Source organism: Heteronotia binoei, unplaced genomic scaffold (assembly GCF_032191835.1).
Source record: "Heteronotia binoei isolate CCM8104 ecotype False Entrance Well unplaced genomic scaffold, APGP_CSIRO_Hbin_v1 ptg001401l, whole genome shotgun sequence".
NCBI lineage: Eukaryota > Metazoa > Chordata > Lepidosauria > Squamata > Gekkonidae > Heteronotia > Heteronotia binoei.
In genome coordinates, this window is record NW_026800262.1 from 35,959 (window position 1) to 56,155 (window position 20,197).

At 44.6% G+C, this 20,197-nt stretch overlaps 2 protein-coding genes across 2 annotated transcripts in view; one reads left to right on the forward strand and one right to left on the reverse strand.

Moving 5' to 3' along the window:
- Window positions 1-8,970, reverse strand: part of LOC132591059 (NADH dehydrogenase [ubiquinone] iron-sulfur protein 2, mitochondrial) — a 39,506-nt gene extending 30,536 nt beyond the window's left edge. The window contains exons 1-2 of the mRNA XM_060263941.1: window positions 8,762-8,970; window positions 7,084-7,187 (exon numbers count right to left, since the gene is read on the reverse strand). Coding sequence (XP_060119924.1) covers window positions 7,084-7,187; window positions 8,762-8,841 — 184 coding nt within the window. The 5' untranslated portion in view covers window positions 8,842-8,970. The remainder of the gene's footprint in view (window positions 1-7,083; window positions 7,188-8,761) is intronic.
- Window positions 8,971-11,265: 2,295 nt separating this feature from the next.
- On the forward strand, window positions 11,266-19,130 carry LOC132591063 (cytochrome b-c1 complex subunit 8-like). Its single transcript, XM_060263949.1, has 3 exons — window positions 11,266-11,425; window positions 14,741-14,908; window positions 18,917-19,130. Exons 2-3 carry the CDS (start codon window positions 14,755-14,757, stop codon window positions 19,009-19,011), a joined length of 249 nt encoding a protein of 82 aa, XP_060119932.1. The 5' UTR covers window positions 11,266-11,425; window positions 14,741-14,754; the 3' UTR covers window positions 19,012-19,130.
- Window positions 19,131-20,197: the final 1,067 nt, after the last annotated feature.

The following is a 20,197-nucleotide window of genomic DNA, read 5'->3' on the forward strand; positions in this document are numbered from 1 at the left end:
ATTGTAAGCTGCTCTGAAACTCTGATTCAGAGAAAAGGGCAGGGTATAAATCTGCGGTCGTCTTCTTCATAAACAAAGGAAGGAAAGTTTCATTAGTTAATATAATAATGCAAATCTTTTTCATATGCTTGAAAGTTAGTTACAAAAATTTCCGTTCCAGATGGTTTCCCAACACTGGCCTGTGGTCTGTGGTCAACCCCAACACAATCTTCCACCTTCTTGCCCATCATTGCCTCAATTTGCATGAAAAAGTGGGTATAGAATCATAGAGTTGGAAGGAACCTGCAGGGTCATCTAGTCCAACCCCCAAACAAATAACATATAGACGATTCCCTCCAGTACTTTAACACCTTACTGCAATGTAGTTTCAGAGGGTAACTCTCTTGGTTTGCAGGAGAGCAGCTAGCTTCAAGTCCAGTAGCACCGTGGCAGCTACCGGGAGAGAGAGAAAGAGAGACAGGCTCTGAGGCAACTGCTCACTGGACTGAAGAATCTCCAAGTCTCCCACTCTGGTCTCCCCTACAGATTCTCTAAACTCCAACCACACACAAAAAAGGGGGACACAAGCTTTGATTAAAGGATTAGTAGAGGTAGCCCTGACCTGGAGAGCCCAGGCAAGCCTGATCCTGTCCGATCCAAAAAGCTAAGCAGGGCCAACTGTGACAAGTTCTTGGATGGGAGACCTCCTTGGAATACCAGTACTTGGAGGCAGAGGCAGGATCAAGCCTCTGAATGTCCTTCATGCCCAGTAGGAGTCGCCAGAAGTCGCCATGACTTCCAGACATGGAGACACACACGCACACAAATACAATTTTTTTTTAAAAAGACTGATGAAAGATTAGTAGCATGAAAGCTATGCATTCCCTGGAGGTCTCTTGTTTGGGAGCCTGCAAGACTAAGGCTGTAATTATTTGTGAGATAAACAGAAATTGCCTTTTCTTAGATATTTGACTCAACGGATACGACACAAGAGGGAGATGAACAACAAAGGTTTCTTCAACAGAAAATAAAATATATCCAGCAGGGCAAATGCTTTGTGTGGATGACTTCAGAATATGAAGTGAAACTGGCTCTCGGCTTCACCTCCCCAAAGGTTACAGACTTTTCTCCAATGAGAGTAACTACTTTGGGGCTGAGCCTTAAGTAAATAAATTCTGGAGGCCTGCTCCAGTGACAAAGTGTCTCGGCTCCAGTGATAACAGTTTAGTAGACCTGTGAGTTCAGCAGAAGGTAGAAAAAGCCAGGGCGCTACTCTAGAAAGAGACTGGGTTTCTAGCTCCTCTCAGTGGCTGTGCCATGGAGCAGATGGTCATAGAAACGAGAGGTGATCCTGGACTTGGACCTAAATAATGCCCAAGGCCTGGTGAGAGATGTAAATGTGATAGCACCAGTTGGAAACAGTGACCATAATGTTATTAACATTTATGTAAATAGGGTGCTGTCCAAAAAGACTGACACAATCGCTTTTAACTTTAGAAGGGGTAACTTCTCTCAAGCGAGGGGGCTTGTGAAGAAGAAACTGAAAGGAAGGGTGAGGAGGGTCAAATCCCTTCAGGAAGTGTGGACACCGTTTAAAACTACAAACCCAGGAGCTCGGACAAAATGTATACCACAGGTTAGGAGAGGTACGGACAGGTATTTTTAAAGACCTGCATTATTAACAAACAAAGTAAGGGACGCAATAAAAGGTAATAAGGATTCCTTTAAGTGGTGGAAAGCTAGTCCGAGTGAGGTAAATAAAAGCGAGCACAGGCTCTGGAAAATAAAACACAAGTCGCTGATCAGATAGGCAAAAAGGGACTATAAGGAACATATGTAATGTAATGTAATGTAAAATTTTATTTATACCCCGCCCTCCCCCGCCAGAGCAGGCTCAGGGCGGCTTACAACATTTAAAATGAACAATACAATAATAAAACATTAAGAACACATTAAAACCAATCAGTGATTAAAACATTCCTAGACTAACAGTGGCGGTAATCATTATTAATTTAGCAGTAAACATTGGTACCATCATTAATGAACGCCTGTTTGAAGAGGGCGGTCTTGCAGGCCCTGCGGAACTGATCTAAGTTCCGCAGGGCCCGCACCTCCTCTGGGAGCTGGTTCCAGAGTTGTGGGGCTGCGGCGGAAAAGGCCCGAGTGCGGGTGCTTTGCAGTTTTACTTCTTTCGGCCCAGGGATATTCAGTTTATTTTTGCCTACTGACCTCAGTGCTCTCTGGGGCTCATATGGGGAGAGACGGTCCCTCAGGTAGGTCGGTCCTTGGCCATATAGGGCTTTAAAGGTTATGACCAGCACTTTGTACCGGTACATACTGCAAAAAAACATAAAGACCAACAACAACAATTTCTTCCAGTACACTAGTAGCAAAAAAAACAGTCAGGGAGGCGGTGGGGCCTTTGGATGACTAAGGAGAAAAAGGACAATAGGGAAATGGCAGAGAAGCTGAGTGCACGTTTTGCCTCTGTCTTCATTGTCAAAGATGGGAGCCGTTTGCCCACTCCAGAACCGTTCATGTCGAGAGGGGTGTTGAAAGACCTGAGTCAGATTGAGGTGACAAGAGTGGAGGTCCTATGACTGATAGACAAATTAAAACCCAGCACATTACCAAGCCCAGATGGCAGACATCCAAGAATTATGAAAGAACTCCAGTGTGAACTTGTGGATCTCCTGACAAAAATATGTAATCTGTCACTAAAACTTGCCTCCGTTCCTGAGAACGGCAGAAAAGGGCAACTAGAATAATTAAAGGGTTGGAACACTTTCCCTATGAAGTAAGGTTAAAACATTTGGGGCTCTTTAGCTTGGAGAAATGTCGACTGAGGGGTGACATGATAGAGGTTTATAAGTTTATGCATGGGATAGAGAAGGTAGAGAAAGAAGGACTTTTCTCCCTTTCTCACAATACAAGAACTTGTGGGCATACAATTAAATTGCTGAGCAGATCAAAGGAAGTACTTTTTCATCCAAAGGGTGAAAATGGAATTCATTGCCACAGGAGGTGGTGGCAGCTACAAGCATAGACAACTTCAAGAGGGGATTGGATAAACATCTGGAGCAGAGGTCCACCAGTGGCTCTTAGCCACAGCGTATTGGTGGAACTCTCTGTCTGGGGCAGTGATGCTCTGTATTCTTGGTGCTTGAAAGAGGCACAGTGTCCTGGCCCCACTGGTGGACCTCCTGATGGCACCTGGATTTTTTGTCCACTGTGTTGACACAAAGTGTTGGACTAGATGAGTCACTGGTTTGATCCAACATGGCTTCTCTTATGTTCTTAACTGGAAGGTAGCTAATGTAACCCACATCTTTAGAAAAGGTTCCAGAGAGGATCCTGGAAATTACAGGCTGGTCAGTCTAATGTCGATATCAGGTACGTTGGTGGAATCTGTTATTAAAGACAGAATTAGTAGGCACACTGATGAACAAAAGCCAATGAGGAAGAGTCAGCATGGATTCTGTAAGGGAAGATCTTGTCTCACTAACCTGCTAATGTTCTTTGAGGGGGAGAACAAGCATGTGGACAAGGGTGACCTGATGACTGTTGTTTATCTAGACTTTCAGAAAGCTTTGATAAAGTTCCTCATCAAAGGCTAGTAAGTAAACTCAGTACTCATGAGATAAGAGGACAAGTCCTCTTGTGGATTAAACACTGGTTGTTAATTAACAGGAGACAGAGAGTGAGTATAAATGGGCAGTTTTCACAGTGGAAGGTGGTACGCAGTGGGCTCGGTAATGGGTCTGGTGCTTTTGAACTTATTCACTGATGATCTGGAGTTGAGAGTAAGCAATGAAGCTGCTACGTGTGTACATAACACTAAGTTGTTCAGGGTGGTGAGAACCAGCGAGGACTGTGAGGTGCTCCAGAGAGATCTGTTGAGGCTGAGTAAGCGGATGTCAATGTGGCAAATGAGGTTCAACGTGGCCAAGTGCAAAGTGCCCAGTTTGATGAAGTGGCTAAGTGTGCGGACTTTTTATCTCGGAGAAACAGGTATGATTCCCCACTCCTCCCCTTGCAGCTGCCATAGCTCTCGCAGAAGAGCCAGTTTGGTGTAGTGATTCGGAGAGAAGGGCGGGGTATAAATCCACAGTCTTCTTTTTCTTCTAATGCACATAGGAGCCAAAAATCCCAACCATAAATACATGTTGATGGGCTCCAAACTGGTGGAGACAACCAGGAGAGAGATCTTGGAGTCATGGTAGATAACACAATGGAAATGTCAACTCAGTGTGCAACTGAAATAAAAAAGGCAAATGCAATGCTGAAGATTATTAGGACGGGGATTGAAAACAAATCAGCTAGTATCATAATGTCCCTGTATAAATCGATGGTGCAGCCTTATTTGGAATACTGTGTAGAGTTCTGGTCACCACATCTCAAAACAGATAATAAAGCATTGGGAAAAGTGCAGAAAAGGGCATTTAAAATGATTAAGGGGATGGAATACTTTCCCAGTAAAGAAAAGTAAAAGAGGTTAGGGTTCTTTAGCTTTGAGAAACGATGACTGAAGGTAGAAATATAAGTACTTTTCACCCTTTCTCACAATACGAGAACTTGGGGGCACTCAATGAAATTAATGAGCACTAAGTTTAGAACAGACAAACGGAAGTACTTCATCCAAAGTGTAATTAACATTTCCACAGGAAGTGGTGGCAGCTACAAGCAGAGACAGCTTCAAGAAGGGATTGAATAAACATATGGAACAGGGTCCATGAGTAGTTATTAGCCACATGATACAGAGGGACCACTCTGTTTTGGGGCACTGATGGTCTGTATTCTTGGTGCTTGGGGGGGCAAAATAGGAAGGCTTATGGAGTTCTGGCCACACTGGTAGATCTGTTGGCATCTGGGTTTTGGCCACTGTGGGACACAGAGTGTTGGACTGCATGGGCCATTGGCCTGATCCAACATGGCTTCCTTTATGTTATGTTCTCTTATTGCCTCAGCAGGTTCAAGGCTGCTCTCTTACCACACAGAATTTCTTTCCACAGAAGCCATACGCATGTTAGGAATGATGGACCCTTAATAGAATGTTTGTTTATCAACACTAAAACAAGCTTTTCCCCTTAAGCTAACCCTAAACAAAAGCCTGCCTGAGCTGATGTGGCTTTCCAGAGCCATGAAATCTCTATCTAAAAGGTTAAAAGTCCCCCCCCACAACCCTCTTCATCCCTTCCCATAGGGTTGCCAACCTCCAGGTGGTGGCTGGAGATCCCCTGGGATTACAACTGACCTCCAGGCAACAGAGATCAATTCCCCTGGAGAAAATGGCCACTTTAGAAGGTGGACTCTATGACATCCTAATCCACCAATATCCTCCCCCAAGCTATGCTCTTCTCAGGCACCACCCCCAAATTTCCTGGTATTTCCCAACCTGGAACTGGCAACCCTACCCTCCTGACCAGTGGAATTCCATGGGCTCTGATTGGCTGACAACCACATTGATTTGCATGAGGCTTAAATCACAAGGATTGGTTCAGAGACCTGGAAGAGCGGCAGGACTTTGGGGGATGATTGCCATAAGCACCTTAGAGACCATCAAGACTTCGGAGGTATGTGCTTTGGAGAGTCAACGCTCCCTCCATCAGGAAATCCATCAATCTGAAGAAGGGAGCTTTGATTCTCGCAAGTTAATATTGCAATGTAGTTGGTGGCTGCTCACCCTGCATCTGTCTGGAGCCATTTTTCAACAGTGGCACCTACTCTGAGGAGTAGGCTCTCTGAGTCAGTAAGGAAGGGATCCCACTTAGAAATGTTTAGGAAGCACTGAAAGGCTGTTTGGTTTGTCTGTATATGGGGCAGCGTCTCTGAGGGCGGCCAGTTAATAGTTATGATTATAATTTAATTTAATTTAATTATGGATGGTTTTAATTTAGAACTCTAAGCCCTTTTGAGACACACTAGAAAGGCAGCATATATCTATTTTAACAGATAATCAAAAGTGTAAGGATGGCTCCTAACAAAATCCTTTTGGAACAGGCTTCCTTGGGAGGCGATGGGCTCCATAGGAACAAAGATGCTGGTCCACAGGTATTTTTTTTTAAATCTACCCTGAAGGTACAAGGAAGGCATGGTTTGGAAACAGGCTTGGGTAAATTCCTTTCTTAATGGGGCATTTGAGAGGTCAGCTAGATAGCGGGAAAAGGATTTCTTTTTCTTGAACTGGGGATACCAAGACAGAGAATTTAAACAGATGGATCAGATTGATGTCATGAAGATATTGTCTATTGCATTCTATCCTCTCCATTTTATGGGCCCATATGAAATAAACTGCTGAATCAATTTCTCACAAAGTTTAAATCAGAAGAGGAATGTATTAAATTTTTACTGGCTAATGCCATTCCAGATGTTACCCTTAAAGGCTTAAAGGCTAAAAAATTAAAGGCTACTTTAATTTTTTAGCAATAAAAATAAGGAAGAAGATAACTACAGCCACCTATACAAGAATTTTGGCCAAGTTATAGTCTCATTCTGCCACAATGTTTTATTATATATGTTTTAAACCTTATTCATAGTGCTCTGTTTTGCTATGTATTTTTTTTATGTTTTAATTTTTATGGCGAGAAGTAAACTGTATACTTTGGGGGGTTTGCTGGGTTGTTATGGCTTATGGCTACCACAATAAAATACTTCGACTTTGGTGGGCTCTCCCTCTTTCTTTTATGGGGGGGAAGTCTTTAAACAGAGGATAGATGGCCATCTGACAGCAAGTGAACTTAGGCAGGTCATGGGAAGGAGGGCAGGAAGGGATGCATCAGTGCTTAGTTCTCGTGGCCCTTTCTTACACGCCCAAGGAAATGCTGTTCACCACTTTGGGGTCATGCAGCAATTTTTCTCCAGGCCATTTTGGCCAGGGATCCTGGAGGTTCTTGCCATCTTCCAGCCATGCAGCAGGGGGGGTCACTGGGGGTGTGGGAGGGAGGTATTTGGGAATTTCCTGCTTTGTACCGGGGGGTTGGACTAGATGACTCTGGAGGTCCCTTCCAACTCTGTGATTTTATGAAGTAACAACATGGCGCTCACTTCTTTCCCAGCCCTTTAAAGCAATATTGGGGAGGGGAACATGCCAAGAAAGAAACTCACCGTTCCAAGGAGGAGGGACCCACTTTTCTGTCTCTTTGGTGGGGTACATGACAGCGCCTCCATACTGCTGATACCACTCCACATCGGGCTGCCACTGCTTCCCTCTGCCAGGGGAGAAGGAGTGCAAAGATATCAAGACCTGCTAAGCTCTACTCTAATCACAAAACTAACCTGCCTTACACGGGTGCTGTGAGAGTAAAGTGGGGGAGAGGAGAATAAGAACATAAGAGAAGCCATGTTGAATCAGGCCAGTGGCCCATCCAGTCCAACACTCTGTGTCACACAGTGGCCAAAAAACAAGTGCCATCAGGAGGTCTATCAGTGGGGCCAGGACACTAGAAGCCCTCACACTGTGCCCCCCCAAGAACCCAGAATACAGAGCATCACTGCCCCAGACAGCTGTGGTTAATAGCCACTGATGGACCTCTGCTCCATATGCTAATCCAATCCCCTCTTGAAGATGGCTATGCTTCAATAATGAGTTGAAATTACAGGCAGAAAGGTACCAGCTGGATATTAGGAAGATCTTTTTTTTACAGTTAAGAGTAATTCAACAGTGGAATCAGCTCCCTAGGGAACTTTGGTGATGGTTGTCTTTTTCCTACACAGAGAACAGCATGCTTAGGAACCAGATAAAGTTGCCACTCGTATTAGCTCCATTGCTGCATCTCTAACAGCAACGTTACACTAAGTTTGTCAACTAGCCTGCAGAAAAAAAATGTCCTGTCCGTTTAACAGATTTAATGCCTGGAAATGGGCAGCTGAAGAGAAAATATCCCATTTAACCTCTGTTGAAGGACAGGACGTTTTTCTCCAGACCAAGATGAAGCCTTTTCCTGGCATGGAGATGAAGGGGCAGGAGAAACTTTATTTGCTACTGCTAAAGAGATGGGGGGAGGGGTCATTATGTAGAAAAACAGGTGGCAGAGCTCATTAGCATATGCCCTCCTACCCAGTCAAAAGCAACCTGATGCAAGAAAGAAGAGCCCAGGGTGAGCGAGGTCTGCTTGGGTTGACTAGAGATCCAGCCAGTCCAAGCAGACCTCGCTCGTCTGGGGCTCTCCTGGGCTGCCCCCCAGTCAAAAGGCCAGCAAGCAACTCCCCGCCACCGCCCAAAATAACATGTGGAGAAAGAGTGGCATGGATTTCTCCAGGGGTTAATGAGGACTGCTCAGGGTGCGGCGAAGCTCCTGGTGGTTGGCTGCTCTCCTTATCCAGGGATTGTTATGCAGCTGCACCTACTATTCAATGGATAAGGTGAATAGGGAGGAAGAGGGGGAACCCTCAGAAAGGTTCAGGAGCTGTGCTCCTGCTAAATCTGAGGCCTGGATGGGGGTAGTAAGAAAAGGGGCAAATGTAAAGGTTTTGGGGGGTGACGATGTAGCACTTAGTTTGAACTGCATCAAAACACAGCATGCCACAGAAAAGCAGACAATGCCTCTGGGCGTGTGCAAAGTGCTTTTTCTTTAACAGCCAGTAACCAGAAGCTCCCGCCTACACATCACCCCAGAGAACAGGGTTTCCAGGTCAGAATGTGGCTGTTGTCAAGACAATTAAGCACTTGACATTTCTCTAGGAGCCAACCCTGAAGCGACCTAACTTCACACACGCACAGCTATCGGGGAGGAAATTGCAAAAAAAAAAAAATCCCAGCCCTGCACCAGAAAGAGGATATTACCTGGTGGGAGCCGTCCCCAGCCCTTTTAACCATGACCCTGAAGGTGCCCGCAATCTCCATAAAGACCTGAGCGCCGCCATCTTCCCTTGCGGCACCGCGGAATCCCACTTACGTCACAAAGGCGCATGCTCTGAATCCTTGTCGGCCTTTCAAAGCTGCCATGATTGTTGTGGGCAAGCGTGCCCTTTTCCCCCCACGCAATGTCAAGCAACGGCTCGGTGACTTCGGCAGCCGCATTTGAACAGGCGCCAAATGTGTTGCGCATGCCCAGTAGTTACTTTATTACGCTTCATACCGAAGTGGGTTTAATAAGCTTAAAAACAAGTCTAGCTCGCCATCTAGCGCTGCATAACATTAAAAGGGAGCTTTTGTATGCATGCACTCAGAACTGAGAGAGGTAGAATTTCTCCTTGCCAGATAACGTTAGGATCCCTTGGCTATTCGACACATAATGTCACACGATAATAATAACCTTGAATAAACCTTTGTTGGTCTTAAAGGTGCCACTGGAGAGCCAGTTTGGTGTAGTGGTTAAGTGTGCGGACTCTTATCTGGGAGAACCGGGTTTGATTCCCCACTCCTCCACTTGCACCTGCTGGCATGGCCTTGGGTCAGCCAGAGCTCTGGCAGAGGTTGTCCTTGAAAGGGCAGCTGCTGTGAGAGCCCTCTCCAGCCCCACCCACCTCACAGGGTGTTTGTTGTGGGGGAGGAAGGGAAAGGAGATTGTGAGCGGCTCTGAGACTCTTCGGAGTGGAGGGCGGGATAGAAATCCAATATCTTCATCTACCTCACAGGGTGTCTGTTGGGGAGGAAGGTAAAGGAGATTGTGAGCCGCTCTGAGACTCTTCGGAGTGGAGGGCGGGATATAAATCCAATATCTTCAATCTTCTTCTTCACTGGACTCAAAACTTTGTTCTGCTGCTTCAGACCAACACAACTACCCATCTGAACCTTATTTATTTATACTTTAGTTTTCTATCCTGCCCTCTCTGCAAGCGGACTCAGGGCATCTAACAGTCAATTTAAAAACAATTTATGATTATAATTTAAAACAATAACATAGCGATTAAAATATATTTCATGGTGCTGTTCATAACGTCATTATTGACGGGATCATAGCTTGCTTTCTTCTGACAGTGATCCTATAATGATCGTAATTCCTCATGAGTGATACCGCTCAGCAGAGTAGCATGTGTGTTAGACTTTAAAGTGCTATAAAAAAAAAAGAGTAGTGTAAAAAAACCCTCAAGTCTGTGTTAGACTTTTAAGTGCTACAAGACTCCCGTATCCGCCCAATAAATGCACACCGCACAATCTGGTTAGTCTGTCAGATGCCACTGAGTTCCCCTTCAACATCCCCAGGCACCTAAGCGAGGCCGGTGGCTTCACTAGCTGTTCTCGAGCATGCTCACTAGTGAGGCACTCCCAGGCATCTACAACCAAAAAAGTTTTATTCAACAAAGTAGGAGTCCAGTAGCACCTTTAAGACCAACAAAGTTTTATTCCGAAAATAAGCTTTCGTATGCATGCACACTTCATCAGACAAGGAATGAGGTACAATGAGCAGAGCTACATATAGCTGGTGGGCAGTGGTTTAGAATGCAAAGTGGTACAAAGTTAAAATCCAGTTTGAGAGAACATTTGGTCTGCATAGCATTTGCGTGGGAAACCAATAAACAGTAACATGTCAGAATGTGAGAATGTCTGTTAAAGTCTGGACCAAAAAGAGGACATTTCTTTCTCAGAGGTTTTCCCCATCCAACTAATTTACCTTTTAACATGTAACATACATATAAACATCATTCTAGTTGGCTAATAGAAAAATAATTAAAATATAGTGGAAGATGGGTTTAGTATATGTAATGCGGTAAACACCCAATATCCCTTATTTGAGTATGTCAATACAAAAAGCATTATTCTGATACACTATCCTAAAAGAGAACTGCATTAGAATACTGTGGATATATAGCTATACTCAGGCCTTTTTTTGATCAGGAACGCAGTTCCAGCTAGCTTGGCTTCAGGGGGTATGGCCTAATATGTAAATGAGTTCCTCCTGGGCCTTTTCTACAAAAAACCTTGTATGAAACAATGGTGGCATCAAGGGGTGTGACCTAATGTGCAATGGGTTCCTGCTGAGCTTTTTCTACAACAAAATCTCAGGCTATACTTGGTGAAAGTGGGTTAAGCATATGTTATGAGATAAAAAACCAATATCCCTGTTCAGTCCTGGGGAGGTGTTCATTCCACGTTTCATAATAATTTGAAATTCAGCAATTTCCCTCTCCATTCTGTTCTTACAGTTCCTTTGCATAATTAAAACAGGAACTAAAAAGTTTTATTCAGAATGTAAGCTTTCGTGTGCACGCACACTTCATCAGACCACCACGGTTACCGGACTGGATCTACACAGGCATCTAAGTCAGGGCAAGACTGGGGGCGTCATCTGCTCCTACTGAGCATGCCCTATACTTATTTTCAAGCTGAGGGCAATACTACAGTCTGATGGCTTCAACTGCTGCTACTGAGCACGCTCAATGATAGAATGCGGCATTATGTTTGGTCGCGTCGACGGAAGTGGCGTTCACATTCCGGAAACGGAAGGAATTAGTTGGGCAGAGGCTGGAGTGGGAAGTGGTGACCTTTCTGGAGGACGCTGAGCGGGTGGGTAGTTCGACTTTAATTTGGGTCGCAGGTTTTTGTCTCCAAGTGAACCGGAGGGGGTTTCCCAGGAGGCGGCAAGGATTGTCCTCTGTCCTCCCTACTGCTGGAAGGGGGTCACGGACTGCCCTATAGCAGACGGGGCAGCCAGCGTTCTCTTCCCGTTGCTGTGTCTAACTGCATGTCCCACTGCCTAAACCCAGCATCACCAAAAGCGATTTTCAGCAGCGTCAATATCGATGCAAAGATCAATTAAAATCAGGCCTTGAATTCAGCAGGAGCTCACAGGAGTGCAACTCCTGAACCTTTCTGAGGGTTCCCCCTCCTCCTCTCCACCTACCTACCTTGTCCATTGAATAGCAGGTGCAGCTGCATAACAGTCCCTGGATGAGCTCCACTACCTATTTTTCTACAAAACGACCCCTGATTAAAACCCAATAACATCCATTGAGGTCTCGCTCGTGAAAAGGATACCTGACTGGTCCCCTCTCCTGGCGTGATGATTTTAGTGACTATTTGTTTGTACTTTTTCAAGAAAGGGTCCTCAAAATGGATTCCAATGTTTTGAAAAGTAGTTTCAGTGACTTAATCTCCTGATGTTCTGCATTAGATTTTGTCCTTTTGGAATGCAGGTGCTGAGTAGTGCATGTTTTTAAACACCTTTGTCCCAGGATTAGAGACCTTAAACAGTGAAATGGAACAAAACAAAGTTTGAGTCCAGTGGTACGTTTGAGACCGTCAAAGTTTTATTCAAGATATAAGCTTTCATGCGCACGGACGTTTCTTTAGATACAGTGAAATGGAAGTAGCTGGTCCGTACATATAGGTAGCAGGTGAGCAGTAAATTAGCACGCAGCATAACAAAAATGTAACAATGGGAGGGCTTCTGGTGTCCTGGCCCCACTGGTGGATCTCCTGATGGCAGCTGGGGTTTTTGGGCCACTGTATGACAGAGTGTTGGACTGGATGGACCATTAGCCTGATCCAACATGGCTTCTCTTATGTTCTTACTAAACAAGAATAAGTTTAGTTTACATCTTCTAATTAATCTCCAGTTTTGACATATTTATTTCCTTCATTGTGTTCCCCACACCCTCCGGAATTGAACAAAAACAAACGGTAACCGTCCGTATCAACCAACCTTGTTATTGTTGGGCCTTGTATCTGTTAAACATCATCTTTATGCTGCATGCTAATTTACTGCTCACTGTCTACCTTTATGTATGGGCTGGTTATTTCCATTTCATTGCATCTGAAGAAGTGTGCATGCACACAAAAGCTTATACCTTTTATAAAACTTTGTTGGTCTTAAAGGTACCACCAGACTCAACCTTTGTTCTGCTGACCCTCCTGATCCTAGAACAAAGTTTGAGGACAGTGGACCTTTAAGACCAGCAAAGTTTAATTCTGGGTATAAGCATTCATGTGCATGCACACTTTTGATACATTGAAAAGACTTTCTTAATTATTGCATATATGTAGAGGGAGAGGGGAATGGGGGGGGGGAGGTTAGTTGCCAGGGAAGGCTAATTAGAGTCAAGATGCTGTGATAAGTATAGCTAAGATTGGATTAAAGTCGTTGGTAAGATCTGTGAACAGCAACAAATTAGCATGTAGCTAATAAAAGAGTTAACAAACAGATGTTGGAACTAAGTTTGAGACCAGTGGGCACCATTGAAACCAGCAAAGTTTAATTCTGGGTATAAATGAGAACAGAGTAATTTAGCATGTGTAGTCAGAGAAGAGCCCAATATGTTCGTTAAGACCTGGGGGTTCCATTGTCCGGAATGCTGTAATAACTGTTTCTGAAATTCCTTTGCAATAAAACAGCTACTTTGAGGTCCCCTCATTGAGTGCCCTGGGAGGTTGAAATGCTGTACTACAGGTTTTTTAGTTTTGTGATTCTTGATGTCAGATTTGTGTCCATTTATTTTTTGATGTATGGTTTGACCTGTTTCCCTGTGTACAGAGCTGAATGGCATTGTTGGCATTTAATGGCATACACAGTGTTAGAAGATGAGCAAGTGAATGTGCATGAGATTGTTGTAAATCAATTTATGAAGGACCACTTGTTCAGATCATTCAGAATTGAAACTGTTAATTTATTTATCATTTTACATTTCTAGCCCGCCCTTCCCAAAATGGGCTCAGGGTACTTCACATCGCCTATAGATCCAAACTGGGTGGGTCTCACGAGAAAAAAAAAAATCAAATGATATTGCAGGAGCTGTCCTGCTCCGTCGGGGAGGGACGGTGGCTCAGTGGTAGAGCATCTGCTTGGTAAGCAGAAGGTCCCAGGTTCAATCCCTGGCATCTCCAAAAAAGGATCCAGGCAAATAGGTGTGAAAAACCTCAGCTTGAGACCCTGGAGAGCCGCTGCCAGTCTGAGTAGACAATACTGACTTTGATGGACCAGAGGTCTGATTCAGTATAAGGCAGCTTCATACCTTCATATGTCCTTGAAAGAGCAGCTTGTGGGAAAGCTCTCTCAGCTCCACCTACCTCACAGTACCTCACTGTCTGTTGGTGGCAGGGGGTGGGGAGGTAAAGGAGATTGTGACTGCTCTGAGATTCAGGGTATAGGGCAGGATAGGACTGTTAAATGATAGGATCACATGAACACAGGAATGTCTGAAGTAACTTGTTTGTGAAAGGGGAGAGGAGAGGAGAAGAAGATAGAAGAAGATGATAATGGATTTATATCCCGCCCTATACTCTGAATCTCAGAGTCTCTGAGTGGTCACAATCTCCTTCACTTCCCTCCCCCGACAACAGACACCCTGTGAGGTAGGTGAGGCTGAGAGAGCTCTCACAGCAGCTGCCCTTTCAAGGACAACTCCTACGAGAACTATGGCTGTCCCAAGGTAGATAATTACCTTTCTTTTACTTTGAGGATGGAATCAAAGCCTGTCATCCCATCGAACCTAGAACACAAGCCCGTGCTCCTCTGTTTGGTGTAGTGGTTAAGTGCATGGACTCTTATCTGGGAAAATCGGGTTTGATTCCCCACTCCTCCACTTGCAGCTGCTGGAATGGCCTTGGGTCAGCCATAGCTCTTGTAGGAGTTATCCTTGAAATGGCAGCTGCTGCAAGAGCTCTCTCAGCCCCACCTACCTCACAAGGTGTCTGTTGTGGCGGGGAGGGGAGGTAAAGGAGATTGTGACTGCTCGGAGATTCAGGGTATAGGGCAGGATATAAATCCAATATCTTCTTCTTTTGAACATTCCTCTGAAAGTCCACATATCCAAACAAATTTGGAGAAGGAACACCTGAAAACCGTAAACACACCACTCCCATTAATCTGTGCTGCTTTTGCAGAAAAACTCGTCGAGATGGGTATCAAGTTTGGAAATCTGGAACGAGTGAGGCACATCATCACCTACAGCTTGTCTCCCTTTGAGCAGAAAGCCTTTCCCAACTACTTCACCAAAGGGATTCCCAACATGTGGCGGCGAATCAGTGCCCAGTTCTTCCGGGTGACTCCTCGTAAGTGGAAAACTCTTCAACGGGGTTCCGTCTGCAGTCTCGGTGTGTTGCCTGCTTTTTTATATCAGGGGTCCTCAACCTTTTTCCAGCCTCCAGGCCCCTTTGGAATCCTGACCCAGTGTGGTGGGTGCAGCCACCAAACAGCTGTAGCAAGAGGTGAAGTCAGCCGTGAAATGGCTGCTGCAGCTTAACTCAGTAAAGACCCTTGTGGTGTGGCGACAGCTGCTGCCATAGCAACATTTTAAATAAATTGTAATACTCAAATCAGAAACTTCGATGGGCAAAAGCCTCATTTGACCCCATCCCCTTTCTAAAAACACTTGGCAGGCACCATGATGCCTGTGTGTGGTATTGTGGTTAAGTGTGTGGACTCTTATCTGGGAGAACTGGGTTTGATTCCCCACTCCTCCACTTGCAGCTGCAGGAATGGCCTCGGGTCAGCCATAGCTCTCGTAGGAGTTGTCCTTGAAAAGGTAGCTGCTGTAAGAGCTCTCTCAGCCCCACGCACCTCACAGGGTGTCTGTTGTGGGGTGGGGGGGGAGGTAAAGGAGATTGTGACTGCTCTGAGATTCAGGGATATAAATCCAATACCATCTTCTTCTATGGGTATCACGTTGGGGACCCCTGTTTCGTGTAGATTTAGATAAACTATTGTAACCAGGGATCCCTCTAAGCTGAGTTAGTGTGAGCTAGCTCATCGTTCGTTAGCCTCCTGCTCACACGTTTTTGTCTCAGTTCAGGAAAAATGGCCCCGGAGCAAGCTAATTTATGCAGTAGTTTACGACTGTAATGCCAGTAGTTCACAAAGTAGAATTTTTGCTCACAAGATTTCACAGCTTAGAGGGAGTATTGATTGTAACTGCAGCTGACTTCTTTGGAAGCTTGTAAAGAGAGGCTAGACGGCCATCTGTTGGCAATGCTGATTCTGCGAACTTAGGTAGATCATAAGAAGGATGGCAGAAAGGAGAGCCAGTTTGGTGTATTGGCTAAGTGTGCAGACTCTTATCTGGGAGAACCGGGTTTGATTCCCCACTCCTCCACTTGCAGCTGCTGGAATGGCTTTGGGTCAGCCATAGCTCTTGCAGCAGTTGTCCTTGAAGGGGCAGCTTCTGGGAGAACTCTCTCAGTCCCACCTGCTTCACAGGGTGTTTATTGTGTGTGTGTTGGGTGGGTGGGGGGAAGGTAAAGGAGACTGTGAGCTGCTCTGAGACTCTGAGATTCAGAGTGAAGGGTGGGATATAAATCCAATATCTTCTTCTTCATCAAGGCTTCGTTCCCTTGGCCCTTTTTTACATGGCCAGGGAAATGCTGGTTGCCATTTAGGAGTCAGGCAGCAATTTTTCTCCAAGCTAGTTTGGCCGAGGATCCTGGAGGGTTTTTTTGCCGTCTTCTGGGCACGGAGCAGAGGTTACTGGGTGTGTGTGGAGGCATTTGTGAATTTCCTGCATCATGCAGGACTAGATGGCCCCGGAGGTCCCTTCCAACTTCATGATTCTTTTGAGGGCTAGAGACTTGAAGTCCATTGGATCAGTCCATGGATGCCCAAGGCTGGAAATGAGGGCCAATAAACGCGAACTAGCTGCAGAAGCAGAAAATCTTGATGTGTGCATCTGCCATCACATGGGGCACAGAAGAGGGAACATTCACTGTGGATTTGGCGAGGTTTTTTTTTTTTTTTTTTTAAGTTCACACTGCGCAACCCTGAAAGCACTAGATGGGGCAAGAGAGCAGAATAAAGCAGAAGTCTCCCATCGTCAGTAGACACTTGTGTTTGCAAGCCGCTCTCCACGTGCTCTTGATTTGTAAGAGCCTTAACGTAATTACATTGTTATGTCTTCCTGCTCATTAGCATGTACCCAACTGATAGTGATTAATGCTAAATGATGGCATTGATGTGGCTCATTTCTGATACTCAGTAGGGCTGCATGTATGACCACTAATCCTTACAGCAGCATATAGTAGGTATTGCAGCCTTTTGGATATACTGGGGTTTGCATACTTTGATTGAATAATAATAAGGAATTTGATTTATATCCTGTCCTATACTCTGAATCTCAGTCGCAGAGCAAACACCCCATGAGGTGGGTGGGGCTGAGAGAGCTCTCTCAGAAGCCGCCTTTTCAAGGACAACTCTTGTGAGAGCTATGGCTGACCCAAGGCCATTCCAGCAGCTGCAAGTGGAGGAGTGGGGAATCAAACCCGGTTCTCCCAGATAAGAGCCCGTGCCCTTAATCACCTACACCAAACTGGCTCTTTTAACTTTGGTTTAGGAGGAAGAAATTGGATTTATATCCTGCGCTCCAATCCGAATCTCAGAGCAGCTCACAATCTCCTTTACCTTCCTCCCCCACAACAGACATCCTGTGAGGTGGGTGGGGCTGAGAGAGCTCTCCCGGAAGCCGCCCTTTCAAGGACAACTCTGCAAGAACTATGGCTGACCCAAGGCCATTCCAGTAGCTGCAAGTGGAGGAGTGGGGAATCAAACCCAGTTCTCCCAGATAAGAGTCTGCACACTTAATCACCTACACCAAATTGGCTCTCTTAACTTTGGTTTAAGAAGAAGAAATTGGGTTTATATCCTGCTCTCCAATCCGAATCTCAGAGCGGCTCACAATCTCCTTTACCTTCCTCCCCCAGAACAGACACCCTGTGAGGTGGGGCTGAGACAGCTCTCCCAGAAGCCGCCCTTTCAAGGACAACTCTGCGAGAGCTATGACTGACCCAAGGCCATTCCAGCAGCTGCAAGTGGAGGAGTGGGGAAACAAACCCAGTTCTCCCAGATAAGAGTCTGCGCACTTAACCACTACACCAAACAGTATCTCTAATTAAAGAGGAGTGGAAGACATTGGTCCATACCATGGTGGGGAGGACATAACTAGTGTGTGTTAAGTGCTGTCAAGTCATTGCCAACTTACGGCAACCTTGTGAATCGGGGTCCTCCAAAATGTCCTCTTGTTGACAGCCTTGCTCAGGTCTTGCAAACTGAGGGCCGGGGCGTCCTTGCTTGAACCCACCCATCTCCGGTTGGATCTTCCTCTTTTCTTGCTGCCTTCAACTTTTCCAAGCATTATTGTCTCTTCCGGTGACCTAGAGCTAGTGATAGCTTTTTTATGGGAACAAAGGAGAACAAAAGATTTGACCCAGGTGTGGAGCTCCTGATTAAACAGTATATCTCATTGTGTTTTGGTCCCACTCTCTCCCACTTTGATCCTTCTCAATCTTTGGGACTCTAAGGTTATTCAAAAACTGGATAGAGAGCTAATAATAGTAATTAACTGCAGCTAAAGCTGTTATTGCACTCAAATGGAAAGATGAGCATTCTTCCTCTATAAGGACTTGGTACATCAAGGTCTTGGATTATTTCATATTAGACAAGATCACGGATGAGAATAACCATGATTCTAATATGTGGTCACATAGATCTATAATGGATAAGTGGTCTCCCTTTTTAAAAAACTCACTTTGTTGACTATTTATCTTTATCATAAATTGTTTGAACTGAATTTTTGCATGTATCGTATGTGTGTAGATTGTATTTCCTACCATGCCATTTTAATGTTTCACTGTTTTCTGTAAGCTGTTTACATTGTCAGTTGTCAATAAAAAAAATTATTTTTAAAAATATTATTATTATTATTATTATTAATTGGATTTATATCCCGTCCTCCCCGCCGAAGCAGGTTCAGGGCGGCTCACAACAACCATACTAAAACAATAGACAATGGATAAACATTAGAGATTAACAATTAAACCAAGTTAATAACATATAGTTTAAAACAATTTAAAACACTTGGTGCTACAATTTAAAACACTTAAGAAATGATGCTAGAGCGCAAATCCCAATTGAAGTGGTACTCAAAAGAGTGTTAATGCTGTACACAACCTGTAACACTTCAGAACACGCTTGCCAAAAAGTCTCCCAAGTATTGGTCTCAAATTTTTGAAGTGCTTCCAATCGAGATTGTTGTTTTTTTTTAACTCAGTACTTTTGTGTTTTGTTTCCCTAAGCGTTTGTCATCGCCTATGTGATTTATTCCTGGGGGAATGAAGAATTTGAACGCCTGAAAAGAAAGAACCCCGCCGACTACGCAAACGATGAATAATCCAACTTTGACCGAGAACCGTTACACCATCTCACCTGCGTCAGCGCTTGTTCTGCTTCTCTGGCTCATTGAAAGAGACTTTAAAAGATTCATTCAATAAACCTGTATTTCTGATCCCACTTATGACTAATTCTTTGAAACTTGTGTCAGAGAGATGCGCTACAGCGGGAAGGGTCTGGCTGCCGTTTGCCATCTCCCTTTCTCTCTCTCTTTTTTTAAAAAGACACAATTATTTTATTTATTTGTTAGTGGGGTTTTTTTTTAGTTACCAATCACCCAAAGGGTCTTACGGTGACTTACAACGTTAAAACCAATAAGGTAAAAAAAGCATTAAACAAATGCAAATATAAAATACTAAATATAAACAAATGCTTTTTCATGGCTAGTATTTTATTAATTTATTATGTTTTACTTACTACTTAAAACATTTTGCCTTTCCTCTTGGTTCTAGGCAGTCTGCAGTAAGAGTTGAAAACATTTTTTAGTCTAAAACCAAAAAATAAAATAGCCCTAGATCTCTCCCCGTCTCTTAAAAGATGCCTGCCATTTAAACCACCTCAAAACCCCTTGCAAAATTGGGGCTCTCCATGTGGGAGCACATACAGCCTGGGCTGCGAGAGCTGCACTGGCTGTCGATAGTGTACTGGATTCGCTACAAGGTTTTGGTTATTACTTTTAAAGCCCTATATGCCTGAGGACCTTCCTACCTTAGGGACCGTCTCTCCCCATATGTTCCCCAGAGGATACTTAGATCAGGGACACAGAATCTGTTACTGATCCCTGGGCAGAGGGAGGCATGATTGAAGATCACAAGAGAAAGAGCCTTCTCTATACGGCCCCTTATTGGTGGAACTGACTCCCAGAAGTAAGGGCCTTGCAGGACCTTCCCCAGTTCTGACAACTTTGTTTCAACTCGCCTTCAACTGAGATATGAGGATACCTAAAGAGGGCTGAATATACTGGAAACAATACTAGCAGCAAATTGCTTTTAATGTTTTTTATTGTTCACTGTTTAATCTGTTTAATGTTTTTAACTGTTAAGAGTTCAGAATTGTAAATGTTTTGATTGTTGTGAGCCTGCTTTGGCAGGGTGAGAGGGATATAAATCCAATATAAAATAAACAGGCAGGACTTGGAGTGCCTCCTGAAGATCTCCGGAGGGAGGGCGCTCACCTCTTCAGGACGC